The following is a 19,586-nucleotide window of genomic DNA, read 5'->3' as shown; positions in this document are numbered from 1 at the left end:
TACACAGACATCCAGTATCTACACAAACATCCAGTATCTACACAAACATCCAGCATCTACACAGACATCCAGTATCTACACAAACATCCAGTATCTACACAAACATCCAGTATCTACACAAACATCCAGTATCTACACAAACATCCAGTATCTACAAACATCCAGCATCTACACAAACATCCAGCATCTACACAAACATCCAGCATCTACACAAACATCCAGTATCTACACAAACATCCAGTATCTACACAAACAGACAGTATCTACACAAACATCCAGTATCTACACAAACAGACAGTATCTACACAAACATCCAGCATCTACACAAACAGACAGTATCTACACAAACATCCAGCATCTACACAAACATCCAGCATCTACACAAACATCCAGCATCTACACAAACATCCAGTATCTACACAAACATCCAGTATCTACACAAACATCCAGTATCTACACAAACATCCAGCATCTACACAAACATCCAGCATCTACACAAACATCCAGTATCTACACAAACATCCAGTATCTACACAATATAAATACAAACATGAAATACAATTAAATATAATAATAATAATTATCAGGCGAGAGTTCAGGTTCATCTCGTGACGCGTCGCTCTCGTGACGTAGTCATTGAGCGACGGTTTGTTTATGTGGAACAACCTCGGAAACTTTTTTTTGCCGGTGTTTAAACACAACAAATCCTCGTCATTTGAGCTTTTTTTTTAATGATTATTATTTATATTTTTGCGTCTTAATAATGCGTTACGAAACTACAGTTATAGTTTAGTATTAGTGGCTTCGCTAGTAGCTCCTTGCTAAGCTAACGGCTGTTAGCTCTGTTGCTAGTAGCTCCTTGCTAAGCTAACGACTGTTAGCTCTGTTGCTAGTAGCTCCTTGCTAAGCTAACGGCTGTTAGCTCTGTTGCTGCAACAATAACAATGTGATTCATGGCGGCTGTGGATCGATCGCTGAAGGATGTCCGTGTCTGTCCTGAGGATGATCCGCTGTCAGCGGCTCAGCACCGCCAGAGCAAACGCGGCCAGGAAGGTTCTAACGTGGAGGAACTTTCGTGAGTAGCTTTTAAAACACGAACAAAAGCTGATGTAACACCGAGTTCATCCGCAGGGAAAGTGGCCAAAGTGACGAGTGCTGTTGTTCTGGGGTGAGTTGATCTTTATCAAGTGCTGTTGTTCTGGGGTGAGTTGATCTCTAACAAGTGCTGTTGTTCTGGGGTGAGTTGATCTTTAACAAGTGCTGTTGTTCTGGGGTGAGTTGATCTTTAACAAGTGCTGTTGTTCTGGGGTGAGTTGATCTTTAACAAGTGCTGTTGTTCTGGGGTGAGTTGATCTTTAACAAGTGCTGTTGTTCTGGGGTGAGTTGATCTTTAACAAGTGCTATTGTTCTGGGGTGAGTTGATCTTTAACAAGTGCTGTTGTTCTGGGGTGAGTTGATCTTTAACAAGTGCTGTTGTTCTGGGGTGAGTTGATCTTTAACAAGTGCTGTTGTTCTGGGGTGAGTTGATCTTTATCAAGTGCTGTTGTTCTGGGGTGAGTTGATCTTTAACACATGCTGTTGTTCTGGGGTGAGTTGATCTTTATCAAGTGCTGTTGTTCTGGGGTGAGTTGATCTTTATCAAGTGCTGTTGTTCTGGGGTGAGTTGATCTTTAACAAGTGCTGTTGTTCTGGGGTGAGTTGATCTTTATCAAGTGCTGTTGTTCTGGGGTGAGTTGATCTTTAACAAGTGCTGTTGTTCTGGGGTGAGTTGATCTTTAACAAGTGCTGTTGTTCTGGGGTGAGTTGATCTTTAACAAGTGCTGTTGTTCTGGGGTGAGTTGATCTTTAACAAGTGCTGTTGTTCTGGGGTGAGTTGATCTTTATCAAGTGCTGTTGTTCTGGGGTGAGTTGATCTTTATCAAGTGCTGTTGTTCTGGGGTGAGTTGATCTTTAACAAGTGCTGTTGTTCTGGGGTGAGTTGATCTTTAACAAGTGCTGTTGTTCTGGGGTGAGTTGATCTTTATCAAGTGCTGTTGTTCTGGGGTGAGTTGATCTTTAACACGTGCTGTTGTTCTGGGGTGAGTTGATCTTTAACAAGTGCTGTTGTTCTGGGGTGAGTTGATCTTTAACGAGTGCTGTTGTTCTGGGGTGAGTTGATCTTTATCAAGTGATGTTGTTCTGGGGTGAGTTGATCTTTAACAAGTGCTGTTGTTCTGGGGTGAGTTGATCTTTATCAAGTGATGTTGTTCTGGGGTGAGTTGATCTTTAACAAGTGCTGTTGTTCTGGGGTGAGTTGATCTTTAACAAGTGCTGTTGTTCTGGGGTGAGTTGATCTTTAACAAGTGCTGTTGTTCTGGGGTGAGTTGATCTTTAACAAGTGCTGTTGTTCTGGGGTGAGTTGATCTTTATCAAGTGCTGTTGTTCTGGGGTGAGTTGATCTTTATCAAGTGCTGTTGTTCTGGGGTGAGTTGATCTTTAACAAGTGCTGTTGTTCTGGGGTGAGTTGATCTTTAACAAGTGCTGTTGTTCTGGGGTGAGTTGATCTTTATCAAGTGCTGTTGTTCTGGGGTGAGTTGATCTTTAACAAGTGCTGTTGTTCTGGGGTGAGTTGATCTTTAACACGTGCTGTTGTTCTGGGGTGAGTTGATCTTTAACAAGTGCTGTTGTTCTGGGGTGAGTTGATCTTTAACAAGTGTTGTTGTTCTGGGGTGAGTTGATCTTTAACAAGTGCTGTTGTTCTGGGGTGAGTTGATCTTTAACAAGTGCTGTTGTTCTGGGGTGAGTTGATCTTTATCAAGTGCTGTTGTTCTGGGGTGAGTTGATCTTTAACACGTGCTGTTGTTCTGGGGTGAGTTGATCTTTAACAAGTGCTGTTGTTCTGGGGTGAGTTGATCTTTAACAAGTGCTGTTGTTCTGGGGTGAGTTGATCTTTAACACGTGCTGTTGTTCTGGGGTGAGTTGTTCTTTAACACGTGCTGTTGTTCTGGGGTGAGTTGATCTTTAACACGTGCTGTTGTTCTGGGGTGAGTTGATCTTTAACAAGTGCTGTTGTTCTGGGGTGAGTTGATCTTTATCAAGTGCTGTTGTTCTGGGGTGAGTTGATCTTTATCAAGTGCTGTTGTTCTGGGGTGAGTTGATCTTTAACAAGTGCTGTTGTTCTGGGGTGAGTTGATCTTTAACAAGTGATGTTGTTCTGGGGTGAGTTGATCTTTAACAAGTGCTGTTGTTCTGGGGTGAGTTGATCTTTAACAAGTGCTGTTGTTCTGGGGTGAGTTGATCTTTAACACGTGCTGTTGTTCTGGGGTGAGTTGATCTTTAACACGTGCTGTTGTTCTGGGGTGAGTTGATCTTTAACAAGTGCTGTTGTTCTGGGGTGAGTTGATCTTTATCAAGTGCTGTTGTTCTGGGGTGAGTTGATCTTTAACAAGTGCTGTTGTTCTGGGGTGAGTTGATCTTTAACACGTGCTGTTGTTCTGGGGTGAGTTGATCTTTAACAAGTGCTATTGTTCTGGGGTGAGTTGATCTTTATCAAGTGCTGTTGTTCTGGGGTGAGTTGATCTTTAACAAGTGCTGTTGTTCTGGGGTGAGTTGATCTTTAACACGTGCTGTTGTTCTGGGGTGAGTTGATCTTTAACCACTGAATGTTGAGTTTGAAAGAATCATGTTGCTCCACAGGGGGTTTCTCTTCGTCACCTACGAGGTCTCTGCTCTGGGGAAGGCGATGACGGTGGACACCAGTGTGATCCTGCAGGAGAAACACAGATCCTACATCTATCTGAAGGACAATCCCTGCCATGACGGTGAACTCAACACAGCAGGTGCGTCATTGTGTTTGTGGAGTTACTGCTCTGGAGTTACTGTGTCAACAAAAGCCTCACTTTTCTGACTAAAAGGCTATTAAAATGCGAAAGACAGTATCTACACAAACAGACAGTATCTACACAAACATCCAGTATCTACACAAACATGCAGTATCTACATAAACATCCAGTATCTACACAAACATCCAGTATCTACACAAACAGACAGTATCTACACAAACATCCAGTATCTACACAAACATCCAGTATCTACACAAACATCCAGTATCTACACAAACAGAGAGTATCTACACAAACAGAGAGTATCTACACAAACATCCAGTATCTACACAAACAGACAGTATCTACACAAACAGACGGTATCTACATAAACATCCAGTATCTACACAAACATCCAGTGTCTACACAAACATCCAGTATCTACACAAATATCCAGTATCTACACAAACATCCAGTATCTACACAAACATCCAGTATCTACACAAACATCCAGTATCTACAAAAACATCCAGTATCTACACAAACAACCAGCATCTACACAAACATCCAGTATCTACACAAACAGACAGTATCTACACAAACATCCAGTATCTACACAAACAGACGGTATCTACACAAACATCCAGTATCTACACAAATATCCAGTATCTACACAAACATCCAGTATCTACACAAACATCCAGTATCTACACAAACATCCAGTATCTACACAAACATCCAGTATCTACAAAAACATCCAGTATCTACACAAACAACCAGCATCTACACAAACATCCAGTATCTACACAAACAGACAGTATCTACACAAACATCCAGTATCTACACAAACAGACGGTATCTACACAAACATCCAGTATCTACACAAACATCCAGCGTCTACACAAACATCCAGCATCTACACAAACATCCAGTATCTACACAAACATCCAGTATCTACACAAACAACCAGCATCTACACAAACATCCAGCGTCTACACAAACATCCAGTATCTACACAAACAACCAGCATCTACCCAAACATCCAGTATCTACACAAACATCCAGTATCTACACAAACATCCAGTATCTACACAAACAGACAATATCTACACAAACATCCAGTGTCTACACAAACATCCAGTGTCTACACAAACATCCAGCGTCTACACAAACATCCAGCATCTACACAAACATCCAGTATCTACACAAACAGACAGTATCTACACAAACATCCAGTATCTACACAAATATCCAGTATCTACACAAACATCCAGTATCTACACAAACATCCAGTATCTACACAAACAGACAGTATCTACACAAACATGCAGTATCTACATAAACATCCAGTATCTACACAAACATCCAGTATCTACACAAACATCCAGTATCTACACAAACATCCAGTATCTACACAAACAGAGAGTATCTACACAAACATCCAGTATCTACACAAACAGACAGTATCTACACAAACAGACGGTATCTACATAAACATCCAGTATCTACACAAACATCCAGTATCTACACAAACATCCAGTATCTACACAAATATCCAGTATCTACACAAACATCCAGTATCTACACAAACATCCAGTATCTACACAAACATCCAGTATCTACACAAACAACCAGCATCTACACAAACATCCAGTATCTACACAAACAGACAGTATCTACACAAACATCCAGTATCTACACAAACAACCAGCATCTACACAAACATCCAGTATCTACACAAACATCCAGTATCTACACAAACAACCAGCATCTACACAAACATCCAGTATCTACACAAACAGACAGTATCTACACAAACATCCAGTATCTACACAAACAGACGGTATCTACACAAACATCCAGTATCTACACAAACATCCAGCATCTACACAAACATCCAGCGTCTACACAAACATCCAGCATCTACACAAACATCCAGTATCTACACAAACAACCAGCATCTACACAAACATCCAGCGTCTACACAAACATCCAGTATCTACACAAACAACCAGCATCTACCCAAACATCCAGTATCTACACAAACATCCAGTATCTACACAAACATCCAGTATCTACACAAACAGACAATATCTACACAAACATCCAGTGTCTACACAAACATCCAGTGTCTACACAAACATCCAGCGTCTACACAAACATCCAGCATCTACACAAACATCCAGTATCTACACAAACATCCAGCGTCTACACAAACATCCAGCATCTACACAAACATCCAGTATCTACACAAACAGACAGTATCTACACAAACAGACAGTATCTACACAAACGTCCAGTATCTACACAAACATCCAGTGTCTACACAAACATCCAGTGTCTACACAAACATCCAGTGTCTACACAAACATCCAGTATCTACACAAATATCCAGTGTCTACACAAACATCCAGTGTCTACACAAACATCCAGTGTCTACACAAACATCCAGTGTCTACACAAACATCCAGTGTCTACACAAACAGACAGTATCTACACAAACATCCAGTATCTACACAAACATCCAGTATCTACACAAACATCCAGTATCTACACAAATATCCAGTATCTACACAAACATCCAGTGTCTACACAAACATCCAGTGTCTACACAAACATCCAGTATCTACACAAATATCCAGTATCTACACAAACATCCAGTGTCTACACAAACATCCAGTATCTACACAAACATCCAGTGTCTACACAAACATCCAGTGTCTACACAAACATCCAGTATCTACACAAATATCCAGTATCTACACAAACATCCAGTGTCTACACAAACATCCAGTGTCTACACAAACATCCAGTGTCTACACAAACATCCAGTGTCTACACAAACAGACAGTATCTACACAAACATCCAGTATCTACACAAACATCCAGTATCTACACAAACATCCAGTATCTACACAAATATCCAGTATCTACACAAACATCCAGTGTCTACACAAACATCCAGTGTCTACACAAACATCCAGTGTCTACACAAATATCCAGTATCTACACAAACATCCAGTGTCTACACAAACATCCAGTGTCTACACAAACATCCAGTGTCTACACAAACAGACAGTATCTACACAAACATCCAATATCTACACAAACAGACAGTATCTACACAAACATCCAGTATCTACACAAACATCCAGTATCTACACAAACAGACAGTATCTACACAAACATCCAATATCTACACAAACAGACAGTATCTACACAAACATCCAGTATCTACACAAACATCCAGTGTCTACACAAACATCCAGTGTCTACACAAACATCCAGTGTCTACACAAACATCCAGTGTCTACACAAACAGACAGTATCTACACAAACATCCAGTATCTACACAAACATCCAGTATCTACACAAACATCCAGTATCTACACAAATATCCAGTATCTACACAAACATCCAGTGTCTACACAAACATCCAGTGTCTACACAAACATCCAGTATCTACACAAATATCCAGTATCTACACAAACATCCAGTGTCTACACAAACATCCAGTGTCTACACAAACATCCAGTGTCTACACAAACATCCAGTGTCTACACAAACAGACAGTATCTACACAAACATCCAATATCTACACAAACAGACAGTATCTACACAAACATCCAGTATCTACACAAACATCCAGTATCTACACAAACAGACAGTATCTACACAAACATCCAATATCTACACAAATATCCAGTATCTACACAAACATCCAGTGTCTACACAAACATCCAGTGTCTACACAAACATCCAGTGTCTACACAAACAGACAGTATCTACACAAACATCCAATATCTACACAAACAGACAGTATCTACACAAACATCCAGTATCTACACAAACATCCAGTATCTACACAAACAGACAGTATCTACACAAACATCCAATATCTACACAAACAGACAGTATCTACACAAACATCCAGTATCTACACAAACAGACAAGTCGCTCAGTCATTCCTCGACTCGTCATTTCCTGTCTTCTTTCTCCTTCCTGTTCGGCCTTCTCTCCTTCCTGTTCGGCCTTCTCTCCTTCCTGTTCGGCCTTCTCTCCTTCCTGTTCGACCTTCTCTCCTTCCTGTTCGGCCTTCTCTCCTTCCTGTTCGGCCTTCTCTCCTTCCTGTTCGACCTTCTCTCCTTCCTGTTCGGCCTTCTCTCCTTCCTGTTCGACCTTCTCTCCTTCCTGTTCGACCTTCTCTCCTTCCTGTTCGACATTCTCTCCTTCCTGTTCGACCTTCTCTCCTTCCTGTCGACCTTCTCTCCTTCCTGTCGACCTTCTCTCCTTCCTGTTCGACCTTCTCTCCTTCCTGTTCGACCTTCTCTCCTTCCTGTTCGACCTTCTCTCCTTCCTGTCGACCTTCTCTCCTTCCTGTTCGACCTTCTCTCCTTCCTGTTCGACCTTCTCTCCTTCCTGTTCGACCTTCTCTCCTTCCTGTTCGGCCTTCTCTCCTTCCTGTTCGGCCTTCTCTCCTTCCTGTTCGGCCTTCTCTCCTTCCTGTTCGGCATTCTCTCCTTCCTGTTCGGCCTTCTCTCCTTCCTGTTCGACCGTCTCTCCTTCCTGTTCGACCTTCTCTCCTTCCTGTTCGACCTTCTCTCCTTCCTGTTCGACCTTCTCTCCTTCCTGTTCGGCCTTCTCTCCTTCCTGTTCGGCCTTCTCTCCTTCCTGTTCGGCCTTCTCTCCTTCCTGTTCGACCTTCTCTCCTTCCTGTTCGACCTTCTCTCCTTCCTGTTCGACCTTCTCTCCTTCCTGTTCGACCTTCTCTCCTTCCTGTTCGACCTTCTCTCCTTCCTGTTCGACCTTCTCTCCTTCCTGTTCGACCTTCTCTCCTTCCTGTTCGACCTTCTCTCCTTCCTGTTCGACCTTCTCTCCTTCCTGTTCGACCTTCTCTCCTTCCTGTTCGACCTTCTCTCCTTCCTGTTCGACCTTCTCTCCTTCCTGTTCGACCTTCTCTCCTTCCTGTTCGGCCTTCTCTCCTTCCTGTTCGACCTTCTCTCTGACGAGTCAGTGGCTCTAACGTCTGTAGATGTTTGTCTTCCTTCTGTTCAGGGGCCACGCAGAAGGTCCGGAGGGAACTTCATAAAGCAGCTCGGCGCTTTCTGGAACTCTCCTCCAGACTGTTGCTGTCATCTTTAGACGGTACAGTGATCGGTTCAGTCATTTAAATGGAAGAACATGTTGAACAGAAACACTAAAAGCTCATATTTAATACGACTTGAATGTCATCTTCACACTAAATACGTGAGAAGATCTTATGACCTGTTTTTGTGTCGATCCTCAATCTGACATTTTCATCATCAGCTGCTGAACTAGTGAGAGAAGGTTTGTATCCGAGTTATAGTTAAAGTTATAGTTAAAGTTATGGTTATGGTTATAGTTAAAGTTATTGTTATAGTTATAGTTATAGTTATGGTTATAGTTAAAGTTATGGTTATAGTTATGGTTATAGTTAAAGTTATAGTTATGGTTATAGTTATGGTTAAAGTTATTCTTATAGTTATAGTTATTGTTATAGTTATGGTTATAGTTATAGTTATGGTTAAAGTTATTGTTATAGTTACAGTTACAGTTATAGTTATAGTTATAGTTAAAGTTATTGTTATGGTTATGGTTATGGTTATGGTTGAAGTTATTGTTATAGTTATAGTTATAGTTATAGTTATGGTTATAGTTATAGTTATGGTTAAAGTTATTGTTATTGTTATAGTTACAATTATAGTTATAGTTAAAGTTATTGTTATAGTTATGGTTATAGTTATAGTTATAGTTATTGTTATTGTTATAGTTATAGTTATGGTTATGGTTATGGTTATAGTTATAGTTATAGTTATAGTTATAGTTATAGTTAAAGTTATTGTTATAGTTATAGTTATAGTTATAGTTATAGTTATAGTTAAAGTTATTGTTATAGTTATAGTTATAGTTATGGTTATAGTTATAGTTATAGTTATAGTTAAAGTTATGGTTATAGTTATAGTTATAGTTATAGTTAAAGTTATTGTTATAGTTATAGTTATAGTTATAGTTATGGTTATAGTTATGGTTATTGTTATTGTTATTGTTAGTTATGGTTATAGTTATAGTTATGGTTATGGTTATAGTTAAAGTTAAAGTTATTGTTATAGTTATAGTTATAGTTATGGTTATGGTTATTGTTATTGTTATTGTTGTAGTTAAAGTTATTGTTATTGTTATTGTTATTGTTATTGTTATTGTTATGGTTATAGTTATGGTTATAGTTATGGTTATAGTTATGGTTATAGTTATGGTTATAGTTATGGTTATAGTTATGGTTATAGTTATGGTTATAGTTATGGTTATAGTTATTGTTATTGTTATAGTTATAGTTAAAGTTATTGTTATTGTTAAAGTTATTGTTATAGTTATAGTTATAGTTATTGTTATAGTTATAGTTAGTTATGGTTATGGTTATAGTTATTGTTATAGTTATAGTTATAGTTATTGTTATTGTTATTGTTGTAGTTAAAGTTATTGTTATTGTTATTGTTATTGTTAAAGTTATTGTTATGGTTATAGTTATGGTTATTGTTATTGTTATAGTTAGTTATGGTTATGGTTATGGTTATAGTTATTATAGTTGTAGTTATGGTTATTGTTATAGTTATAGTTATAGTTATAGTTATTGTTTTCCACTAGATATTGATCGTAAATGTTAGACACTTGTTCGATGGACTGACTCGTCTTCTTCTCGGGTCTCAGAGCGGCTCATCAACATGGACGCCGACCCGCACGAGGTGGCTCTCTGGATCCTGCTCAAGAGAACCAAGTCCGAGGACAAGAGGGTCCGACTCCAGGCGGTGCAGGATCTGGCAGACCACCGACACTGGCGTGGTACGTGAGCGCCCATCCACCGAAGATCTGCTGCTAACATCCGATCCCGTCAGACTACCAGTACCAGACCGCGGCTCAGGTCATCGACCCGAGGACGGCCGTGGGTCTGGCCAGGACTCCTGACGTCCACCTGAAGTTCTTCAGGCCTCCTCCCGCTCTGCCGCTCCTGGAGGACGTACGTGTCCCGAGTCCCGACTCTGCGATCCGGTGACTAACCTGGTCTCGGTCTCGACAGGGATGGTCTTTGGAAGACGAACTGCGGCAGCTGCTGGCGTCGCTCCCTCAGTCCGAGGTGGACCGATGCGTCCAGTACTTCACGTCCCTGGCGCTCCGGGAGAGCTCGCAGGCGCTGGCAGCTCAGCGGGTAAACGCCGCCACACGACGTGTCACCAGAGGTTCTTAACTGAGTCCCGCACACTAGGGTGGACTCTGGTGCTTCGGAGGGAACGGGCTGCCCTACGCTCAGAGCCTCACCTCGGTTCCTAATGAGAAGGTGGAGTCCTTCTGTCTGCAGGCCCTGGTGCAGCACTCCAAGGTACGTAAGTGTTGCTGTGTCTCGAATCACATACTTCTCTTAGTATACTAGAAGTTAGTATCATCAGGATAGTGTACGTACTAACTAGTAACTAATCCTCCACAGATAGTATGTCTCAAATCACATACTTCTCTTAGTATACTAGAAGTTAGTATCATCAGGATAGTGTACGTACTAACTAGTAACTAATCCTCCACAGATAGTATGTCTCAAACATACTTCTCTTAGTATACTAGAAGTTAGTATGCATCAGGATAGTGTACGTACTAACTAGTAACTAATCCTCCACAGATAGTATGTCTCAAACATACTTCTCTTAGTATACTAGAAGTTAGTATCATCAGGATAGTGTACGTACTAACTAGTAACTAATCCTCCACAGATAGTATGTCTCAAACATACTTCTCTTAGTGTACTAGAAGTTAGTATCATCATGATAGTGTACGTACTAACTAGTAACTAATCCTCCACAGATAGTATGTCTCAAACATACTTCTCTTAGTATGCTAGAAGTTAGTATCATCAGGATAGTGTACGTACTAACTAGTAACTAATCCTCCACAGATAGTATGTCTCAAATCACATACTTCTCTTAGTATACTAGAAGTTAGTATGCATCAGGATAGTGTACGTACTAACTAGTAACTAATCCTCCACAGATAGTATGTCTCAAACATACTTCTCTTAGTATACTAGAAGTTAGTATCATCAGGATAGTGTACGTACTAACTAGTAACTAATCCACCACAGATAGTATGTCTCAAACATACTTCTCTTAGTATACTAGAAGTTAGTATGCATCAGGATAGTGTACGTACTAACTAGTAACTAATCCTCCACAGATAGTATGTCTCAAACATACTTCTCTTAGTATACTAGAAGTTAGTATCATCAGGATAGTGTACGTACTAACTAGTAACTAATCCTCCACAGATAGTATGTCTCAAATCACATACTTCTCTTAGTATACTAGAAGTTAGTATCATCAGGATAGTGTACGTACTAACTAGTAACTAATCCTCCACAGATAGTATGTCTCAAACATACTTCTCTTAGTATACTAGAAGTTAGTATCATCAGGATAGTGTACGTACTAACTAGTAACTAATCCTCCACAGATAGTATGTCTCAAATCACATACTTCTCTTAGTATACTAGAAGTTAGTATCATCAGGATAGTGTACATACTAACTAGTAACTAATCCTCCACAGATAGTATGTCTCAAATCACATACTTCTCTTAGTATACTAGAAGTTAGTATCATCAGGATAGTGTACGTACTAACTAGTAACTAATCCTCCACAGATAGTATGTCTCAAACATACTTCTCTTAGTATACTAGAAGTTAGTATGCATCAGGATAGTGTACGTACTAACTAGTAACTAATCCTCCACAGATAGTATGTCTCAAATCACATACTTCTCTTAGTATACTAGAAGTTAGTATGCATCAGGATAGTGTACGTACTAACTAGTAACTAATCCTCCACAGATAGTATGTCTCAAACATACTTCTCTTAGTATACTAGAAGTTAGTATGCATCAGGATAGTGTACATACTAACTAATAACTAATCCTCCACGGATAGTTTGTCTCAAACATACTTCTCTTAGTATACTAGAAGTTAGTATCATCAGGATAGTGTACGTACTAACTAGTAACTAATCCTCCACAGATAGTATGTCTCAAACATACTTCTCTTAGTATACTAGAAGTTAGTATGCATCAGGATAGTGTACGTACTAACTAGTAACTAATCCTCCACAGATAGTATGTCTCAAATCACATACTTCTCTTAGTATACTAGAAGTTAGTATGCATCAGGATAGTGTACGTACTAACTAGTAACTAATCCTCCACAGACAGTATGTCTCAAATCACATACTTATCTTAGTATACTAGAAGTTAGTATCATCAGGATAGTGTACGTACTAACTAGTAACTAATCCTCCACAGATAGTACGTCTCAAACATACTTCTCTTAGTATACTAGAAGTTAGTATCATCAGGATAGTGTACGTACTAACTAGTAACTAATCCTCCACAGATAGTATGTCTCAAACATACTTCTCTTAGTATACTAGAAGTTAGTATGCATCAGGATAGTGTACGTACTAACTAGTAACTAATCCTCCACAGATAGTATGTCTCAAACTTACTTCTCTTAGTATACTAGAAGTTAGTATGCATCAGGATAGTGTACGTACTAACTAGTAACTAATCCTCCACAGATAGTATGTCTCAAATCACATACTTCTCTTAGTATACTAGAAGTTAGTATGCATCAGGATAGTGTACGTACTAACTAGTAACTAATCCTCCACAGATAGTATGTCTCAAACATACTTCTCTTAGTATACTAGAAGTTAGTATGCATCAGGATAGTGTACGTACTAACTAGTAACTAATCCTCCACAGATAGTATGTCTCAAACATACTTCTCCTAGTATACTAGAAGTTAGTATCATCAGGATAGTGTACATACTAACTAGTAACTAATTCTCCACAGATAGTATGTCTCAAACATACTTCTCTTAGTATACTAGAAGTTAGTATCATCAGGATAGTGTACGTACTAACTAGTAACTAATCCTCCACAGATAGTATGTCTCAAACATACTTCTCTTAGTATACTAGAAGTTAGTATCATCAGGATAGTGTACGTACTAACTAGTAACTAATCCTCCACAGATAGTATGTCTCAAACATACTTCTCTTAGTATACTAGAAGTTAGTATCATCAGGATAGTGTACGTACTAACTAGTAACTAATCCTCCACAGATAGTATGTCTCAAACATACTTCTATTAGTATACTAGAAGTTAGTATCATCAGGATAGTGTACGTACTAACTAGTAACTAATTCTCCACAGATAGTATGTCTCAAACATACTTCTCTTAGTATACTAGAAGTTAGTATCATCAGGATAGTGTACGTACTAACTAGTAACTAATCCTCCACAGATAGTATGTCTCAAACATACTTCTCTTAGTATACTAGAAGTTAGTATGCATCAGGATAGTGTACGTACTAACTAGTAACTAATCCTCCACAGATAGTATGTCTCAAACATACTTCTCTTAGTATACTAGAAGTTAGTATCATCAGGATAGTGTACGTACTAACTAGTAACTAATCCTCCACAGATAGTATGTCTCAAATCACATACTTCTCTTAGTATACTAGAAGTTAGTATGCATCAGGATAGTGTACATACTAACTAGTAACTAATCCTCCACAGATAGTATGTCTCAAATCACATACTTCTCTTAGTATACTAGAAGTTAGTATGCATCAGGATAGTGTACGTACTAACTAATAACTAATCCTCCACAGATAGTTTGTCTCAAACATACTTCTCTTAGTATACTAGAAGTTAGTATGCATCAGGATAGTGTACGTACTAACTAGTAACTAATCCTCCACAGATAGTATGTCTCAAATCACATACTTCTCTTAGTATACTAGAAGTTAGTATCATCAGGATAGTGTACGTACTAACTAGTAACTAATCCTCCACAGATAGTATGTCTCAAACATACTTCTCTTAGTATACTAGAAGTTAGTATGCATCAGGATAGTGTACGTACTAACTAGTAACTAATCCTCCACAGATAGTATGTCTCAAACATACTTCTCTTAGTATACTAGAAGTTAGTATCATCAGGATAGTGTATGTACTAACTAGTAACTAATTCTCCACAGATAGTATGTCTCAAACATACTTCTCTTAGTATACTAGAAGTTAGTATCATCAGGATAGTGTACGTACTAACTAGTAACTAATCCTCCACAGATAGTATGTCTAAAATCACATACTTCTCTTAGTATACTAGAAGTTAGTATCATCAGGATAGTGTACGTACTAACTAGTAACTAATCCTGCACAGATAGTATGTCTCAAATCACATACTTCTCTTAGTATACTAGAAGTTAGTATGCATCAGGATAGTGTACGTACTAACTAGTAACTAATCCTCCACAGATAGTATGTCTCAAACATACTTCTCTTAGTATACTAGAAGTTAGTATCATCAGGATAGTGTACGTACTAACTAGTAACTAATCCTCCACAGATAGTTTGTCTCAAACATACTTCTCTTAGTATACTAGAAGTTAGTATGCATCAGGATAGTGTACGTACTAACTAGTAACTAATCCTCCACAGATAGTATGTCTCAAACATACTTCTCTTAGTATACTAGAAGTTAGTATGCATCAGGATAGTGTACGTACTAACTAGTAACTAATCCTCCACAGATAGTATGTCTCAAACATACTTCTCTTAGTATACTAGAAGTTAGTCTCATCAGGATAGTGTACGTACTAACTAGTAACTAATCCTCCACAGATAGTATGTCTCAAACATACTACTCTTAGTATACTAGAAGTTAGTATCATCAGGATAGTGTACGTACTAACTAGTAACTAATCCTCCACAGATAGTATGTCTCAAACATACTTCTCTTAGTATACTAGAAGTTAGTATCATCAGGATAGTGTACGTACTAACTAGTAACTAATCCTCCACAGATAGTATGTCTCAAACATACTTCTCTTAGTATACTAGAAGTTAGTATGCATCAGGATAGTGTATGTACTAACTAGTAACTAATCCTCCACAGATAGTATGTCTCAAACATACTTCTCTTAGTACACTAGAAGTTAGTATCATCAGGATAGTGTACGTACTAACTAGTAACTAATCCTCCACAGATAGTATGTCTCAAATCAAACTCTGCTGCTACACACTAACAGGAAATGACGCGACAGCTTCTTCTTCTACTACTATTTAAGGATGGTTTCAACCAGCTGTAGGAACACTAGCGACACCTGCTGGCAGCACATTTTGCAAGTTTGGAAAAAGACGTTTACAACGTCACTAAGATGGAGTCGTTTAGTGTAGAAAGTGTCCATCGATCCATACTCAGTTTTGTGTGTGTTTTAGTAACAATCTAATGTGTATGGAGCACTGCATTTAGAGAATTTGAGACGCACTTACGCACTAAAAATACTAACTTTAAGTACACAAGTGTGTGATTTGAGACACAGCCTGAGAAGTTGAGAAAAGACGTCACTAATGGGATCACATGACCTGCAGGTCCAGAGCCACTGCGAGCCCATCGTGGCGAGCGGAGGTCTTCAGCTGCTGCAGAGGGTCTATCAACTTCGCCGAGACTCCCTGAAGATCCAGAGGAACGTCGCCCGCATCGTAGGGAACCTGGCCCTGAACGAGACGCTCCACCAGGCCATCGTGCAGGCCGGTGAGTCCGGTGCAGACGCCGGCGTCTGGCGAGTCCTCAGCTCTGGTGGTCCTCAGGGTGGGTGTCGGTGCTGGCGGAGATGATGCAGTCGCCGTACGTCATGCAGGCGTCGCATGCGGCGCGAGCTCTGGCCAACCTGGACCGCGAGGCGGTGGGCGAGAAGTACCCGGACGGCGTCTACGTGCTTCACCCGCAGACCCGCGGCGCGTAAGTCGCTCCTCCGCCTTCAAGATGGCGGCGGTTTGAAGATCTGGTCTTTGCCCGTCACAGGCGCCCCGTCAGGGCGGACGTGCTCTTCGTCCACGGGGTCCTGGGAGCCGCGTTCAAGACCTGGAGGCAGAGGGACCGGGACCCGGGCGAGAAGGACCCGGACCGCGATTACGCAGAGTGCTGGCCGAAGGTGAGTCCTGGAGGTCCGGATGGACGCGGCAGATGTTGACGCTGGTCTGTCCAGTCGTGGCTGGCGGCGGACTGTCCGGACCTGAGGGTGCTGTCGGTGGAGTACGACAGTCACCTGAGCGACTGGGCGGCCAAGTGTCCCGCGGAGAACCAGAGGTAGAACTCACCGTCGGAAGTGGCCGCTGCGAGCGAAACCATCTCTTGCTCCTCCGAAACCAGGAAGTCTCTGGCCTTCAGGAGCCAGGAGCTGCTGAAGAAGCTGAAGGTGGCGGGCGTGGGGGAGCGACCTCTGGTGTGGGTGGCTCACAGCATGGGAGGTACGGAGGTCACGGCGGCGCTCGTTCGTCGACTTGATGGTTCGGGATCCGTCACAGGTTTGCTGGTGAAGCGGATGCTGCAGGACGCGTCCGCCGACCCTGAGATGCAGGAGCTGCTGAAGAACACCAAAGGCATCTTGTTCTACAGCGTTCCTCACCACGGAACCTTCATGGCCGAGTATTCTGTCAACGTGCGCTACCTTCTCTTCCCCTCCATCGAGGTCAGAGAACTGTGTAAAGGTCAGTGTGTGTGTGTGTGTGTGTGTGTGTCAGTGAAGCTTCACGTCCACGTGTTCCTCAGATTCTCCAGCCCTTCGAGATCTGAACGAGAGCTTCTTAAAGATCGCCAAAGAGCAGCAGATCCAGGTGCTGAGCTTCGCCGAGACTCTGCCCACGAACATCGGTCCGATGCTCAAGGCCGTGGTCGTCCCGCCGCAGTCGGCCAGTAAGTCCTTCGTGTCTCACCTGTGCGTCCTCCTCACCTGTGCGTCCTCCTCACCTGTGTCTCCTGCTCACCTGCGCGTCCTCCTCACCTGCGCGTCCTCCTCACCTGCGCGTCCTCCTCACCTGTGCCTCCTCCTCACCTGTGCGTCCTCCTCACCTGTGCGTCCTCCTCACCTGTGCGTCCTCCTCACCTGTGCGTCCTCCTCACCTGTGTCTCCTCCTCACCTGTGCGTCCTCCTCACCTGTGTCTCCTCCTCACCTGTGCGTCCTCCTCACCTGTGCGTCCTCTTCACCTGTGTCTCCTCCTCACCTGTGTCTCCCCCTCACCTGTGCGTCCTCCTCACCTGCGCATCCTCCTCACCTGTGCGTCCTCCTCACCTGTGCGTCCTCCTCACCTGTACGTCCTCCTCACCTGTGCCTCCTCCACACCTGTGCGTCCTCCTCACCTGTTCGTCCTCCTCACCTGCGTCTCCTCCTCACCTGTGCTTCCTCCTCACCTGTGCTTCCTCCTCACCTGTGCGTCCTCCTCACCTGCGTCTCCTCCTCACCTGTGCTTCCTCCTCACCTGTGCTTCCTCCTCACCTGTGCGTCCTCCTCACCTGAGCGTCCTCCTCACCTGTGTCTCCTCCTCACCTGTGTCTCCTCCTCACCTGTGTCTCCTCCTCACCTGTGTCTCCTCCTCACCTGAGCGTCCTCCTCACCTGTGTCTCCTCCTCACCTGTGCGTCCTCCTCACCTGTGCGTCCTCCTCACCTGTGCGTCCTCCTCACCTGTGCGTCCTCCTCACCTGTGTCTCCTCCTCACCTGTGCGTCCTCCTCACCTGTGCGTCCTCCTCACCTGTGCCTCCTCCTCACCTGTGCGTCCTCCTCACCTGTGCGTCCTCCTCACCTGTGCGTCCTCCTCACCTGTGCGTCCTCCTCACCTGTGTCTCCTCCTCACCTGTGCCTCTCAGGTGTCGGCGTCGGGGAGCTGATCGAGGTGGACGTGGACCACCTGAGCATCTGCAAGCCGGAGAAGAAGAACTCCTTCCTCTACAAGCGAAGCCTCCAGTTCATCCTGGAGTCGCTGCAGAACTTCATCAGACACTGAACGAGTCCAGATCGTTTATTCATTCGTTTTATTTGTCAGTTTCCTGCTCTGAACCGTTTGATCCTCAGTGGTCGCCATGGTTACCAGTGTTACCTCCTCATGTTTCTATGTGTTTTTATCGATCCTCTCTTGTGCCACAAATACTCCGACGCGACACCTGAAGTATTACAAATGTACTCGTTGTGTTCTTCTGTACACACTTCGTACGACACAATAAAAGTTGGAGGCTTTAGTGTGTGTTTTGTCTTCAGATACATGAGGGTGAACGTCATAAGAGAACTTACATCCGTGGTTTTCTTAGCATCAACGCTCCTCCCATGATGCAACACTGTCATCCGTGAACACATGGAGCATCAACGCTCCTCCCATGATGCAACACTGTCATCAGTGAACACATGGAGCATCAATGCTCTTCCCATGATGCAACACTGTCATCAGAGAACACATGGAGCATCAACGCTCCTCCCATGATGCAACACTGTCATCCGTGAACACATGGAGCATCAACGCTCCTCCCATGATGCAACACTGTCATCAGTGAACACATGGAGCATCAATGCTCTTCCCATGATGCAACACTGTCATCAGAGAACACATGGAGCATCAACGCTCCTCCCATGATGCAACACTGTCATCAGTGAACACATGGAGCATCAATGCTCCTCCCATGATGCAACACTGTCATCCGTGAACACATGGAGCATCAACGCTCCTCCCATGATGCAACAGTGTCATCAGGGAACACATGGAGCACCAATGCTCCTCCCATGATGCAACAGTGTCATCAGGGAACACATGGAGCACCAACGCTCCTCCCATGATGCAACACTGTCATCAGTGAACACATGGAGCACCAATGCTCCTCCCATGATGCAACA

The 19,586-nt window shown here is 42.2% G+C and overlaps 1 protein-coding gene across 3 annotated transcripts; it reads left to right on the top strand.

Annotated features, from left to right (window-relative positions):
- The first annotated feature begins 647 nt into the window (after nucleotides 1-647).
- Nucleotides 648-18,908, top strand: serac1 (serine active site containing 1). Of its 3 annotated transcripts, XM_087806179.1 has the most exons (16): nucleotides 648-1,075; nucleotides 1,132-1,168; nucleotides 3,676-3,818; nucleotides 8,856-8,945; nucleotides 10,527-10,658; nucleotides 10,712-10,833; nucleotides 10,894-11,022; nucleotides 11,080-11,193; nucleotides 16,297-16,459; nucleotides 16,516-16,666; nucleotides 16,730-16,859; nucleotides 16,914-17,014; nucleotides 17,078-17,175; nucleotides 17,233-17,415; nucleotides 17,477-17,620; nucleotides 18,572-18,908. In XM_087806179.1, exons 1-16 carry the CDS (start codon nucleotides 982-984, stop codon nucleotides 18,706-18,708), a joined length of 1,968 nt encoding a protein of 655 aa, XP_087662305.1. In that variant the 5' UTR covers nucleotides 648-981; the 3' UTR covers nucleotides 18,709-18,908. The 3 variants fall into 3 exon arrangements, with proteins under 3 accessions (XP_087662305.1, XP_087662303.1, XP_087662304.1); XM_087806177.1 differs by having other exon boundaries at nucleotides 17,078-17,415; XM_087806178.1 differs by lacking the exon at nucleotides 1,132-1,168 and having other exon boundaries at nucleotides 17,078-17,415.
- Nucleotides 18,909-19,586: the final 678 nt, after the last annotated feature.

This window comes from Callionymus lyra, chromosome 13 (genome assembly GCF_982586985.1).
Source record: "Callionymus lyra chromosome 13, fCalLyr1.hap1.1, whole genome shotgun sequence".
Classification (NCBI taxonomy): Eukaryota; Metazoa; Chordata; class Actinopteri; order Syngnathiformes; family Callionymidae; genus Callionymus; species Callionymus lyra.
Note: the sequence above shows the minus strand (reverse complement) of the source record. Positions and strands in the feature narration are given on the sequence as shown.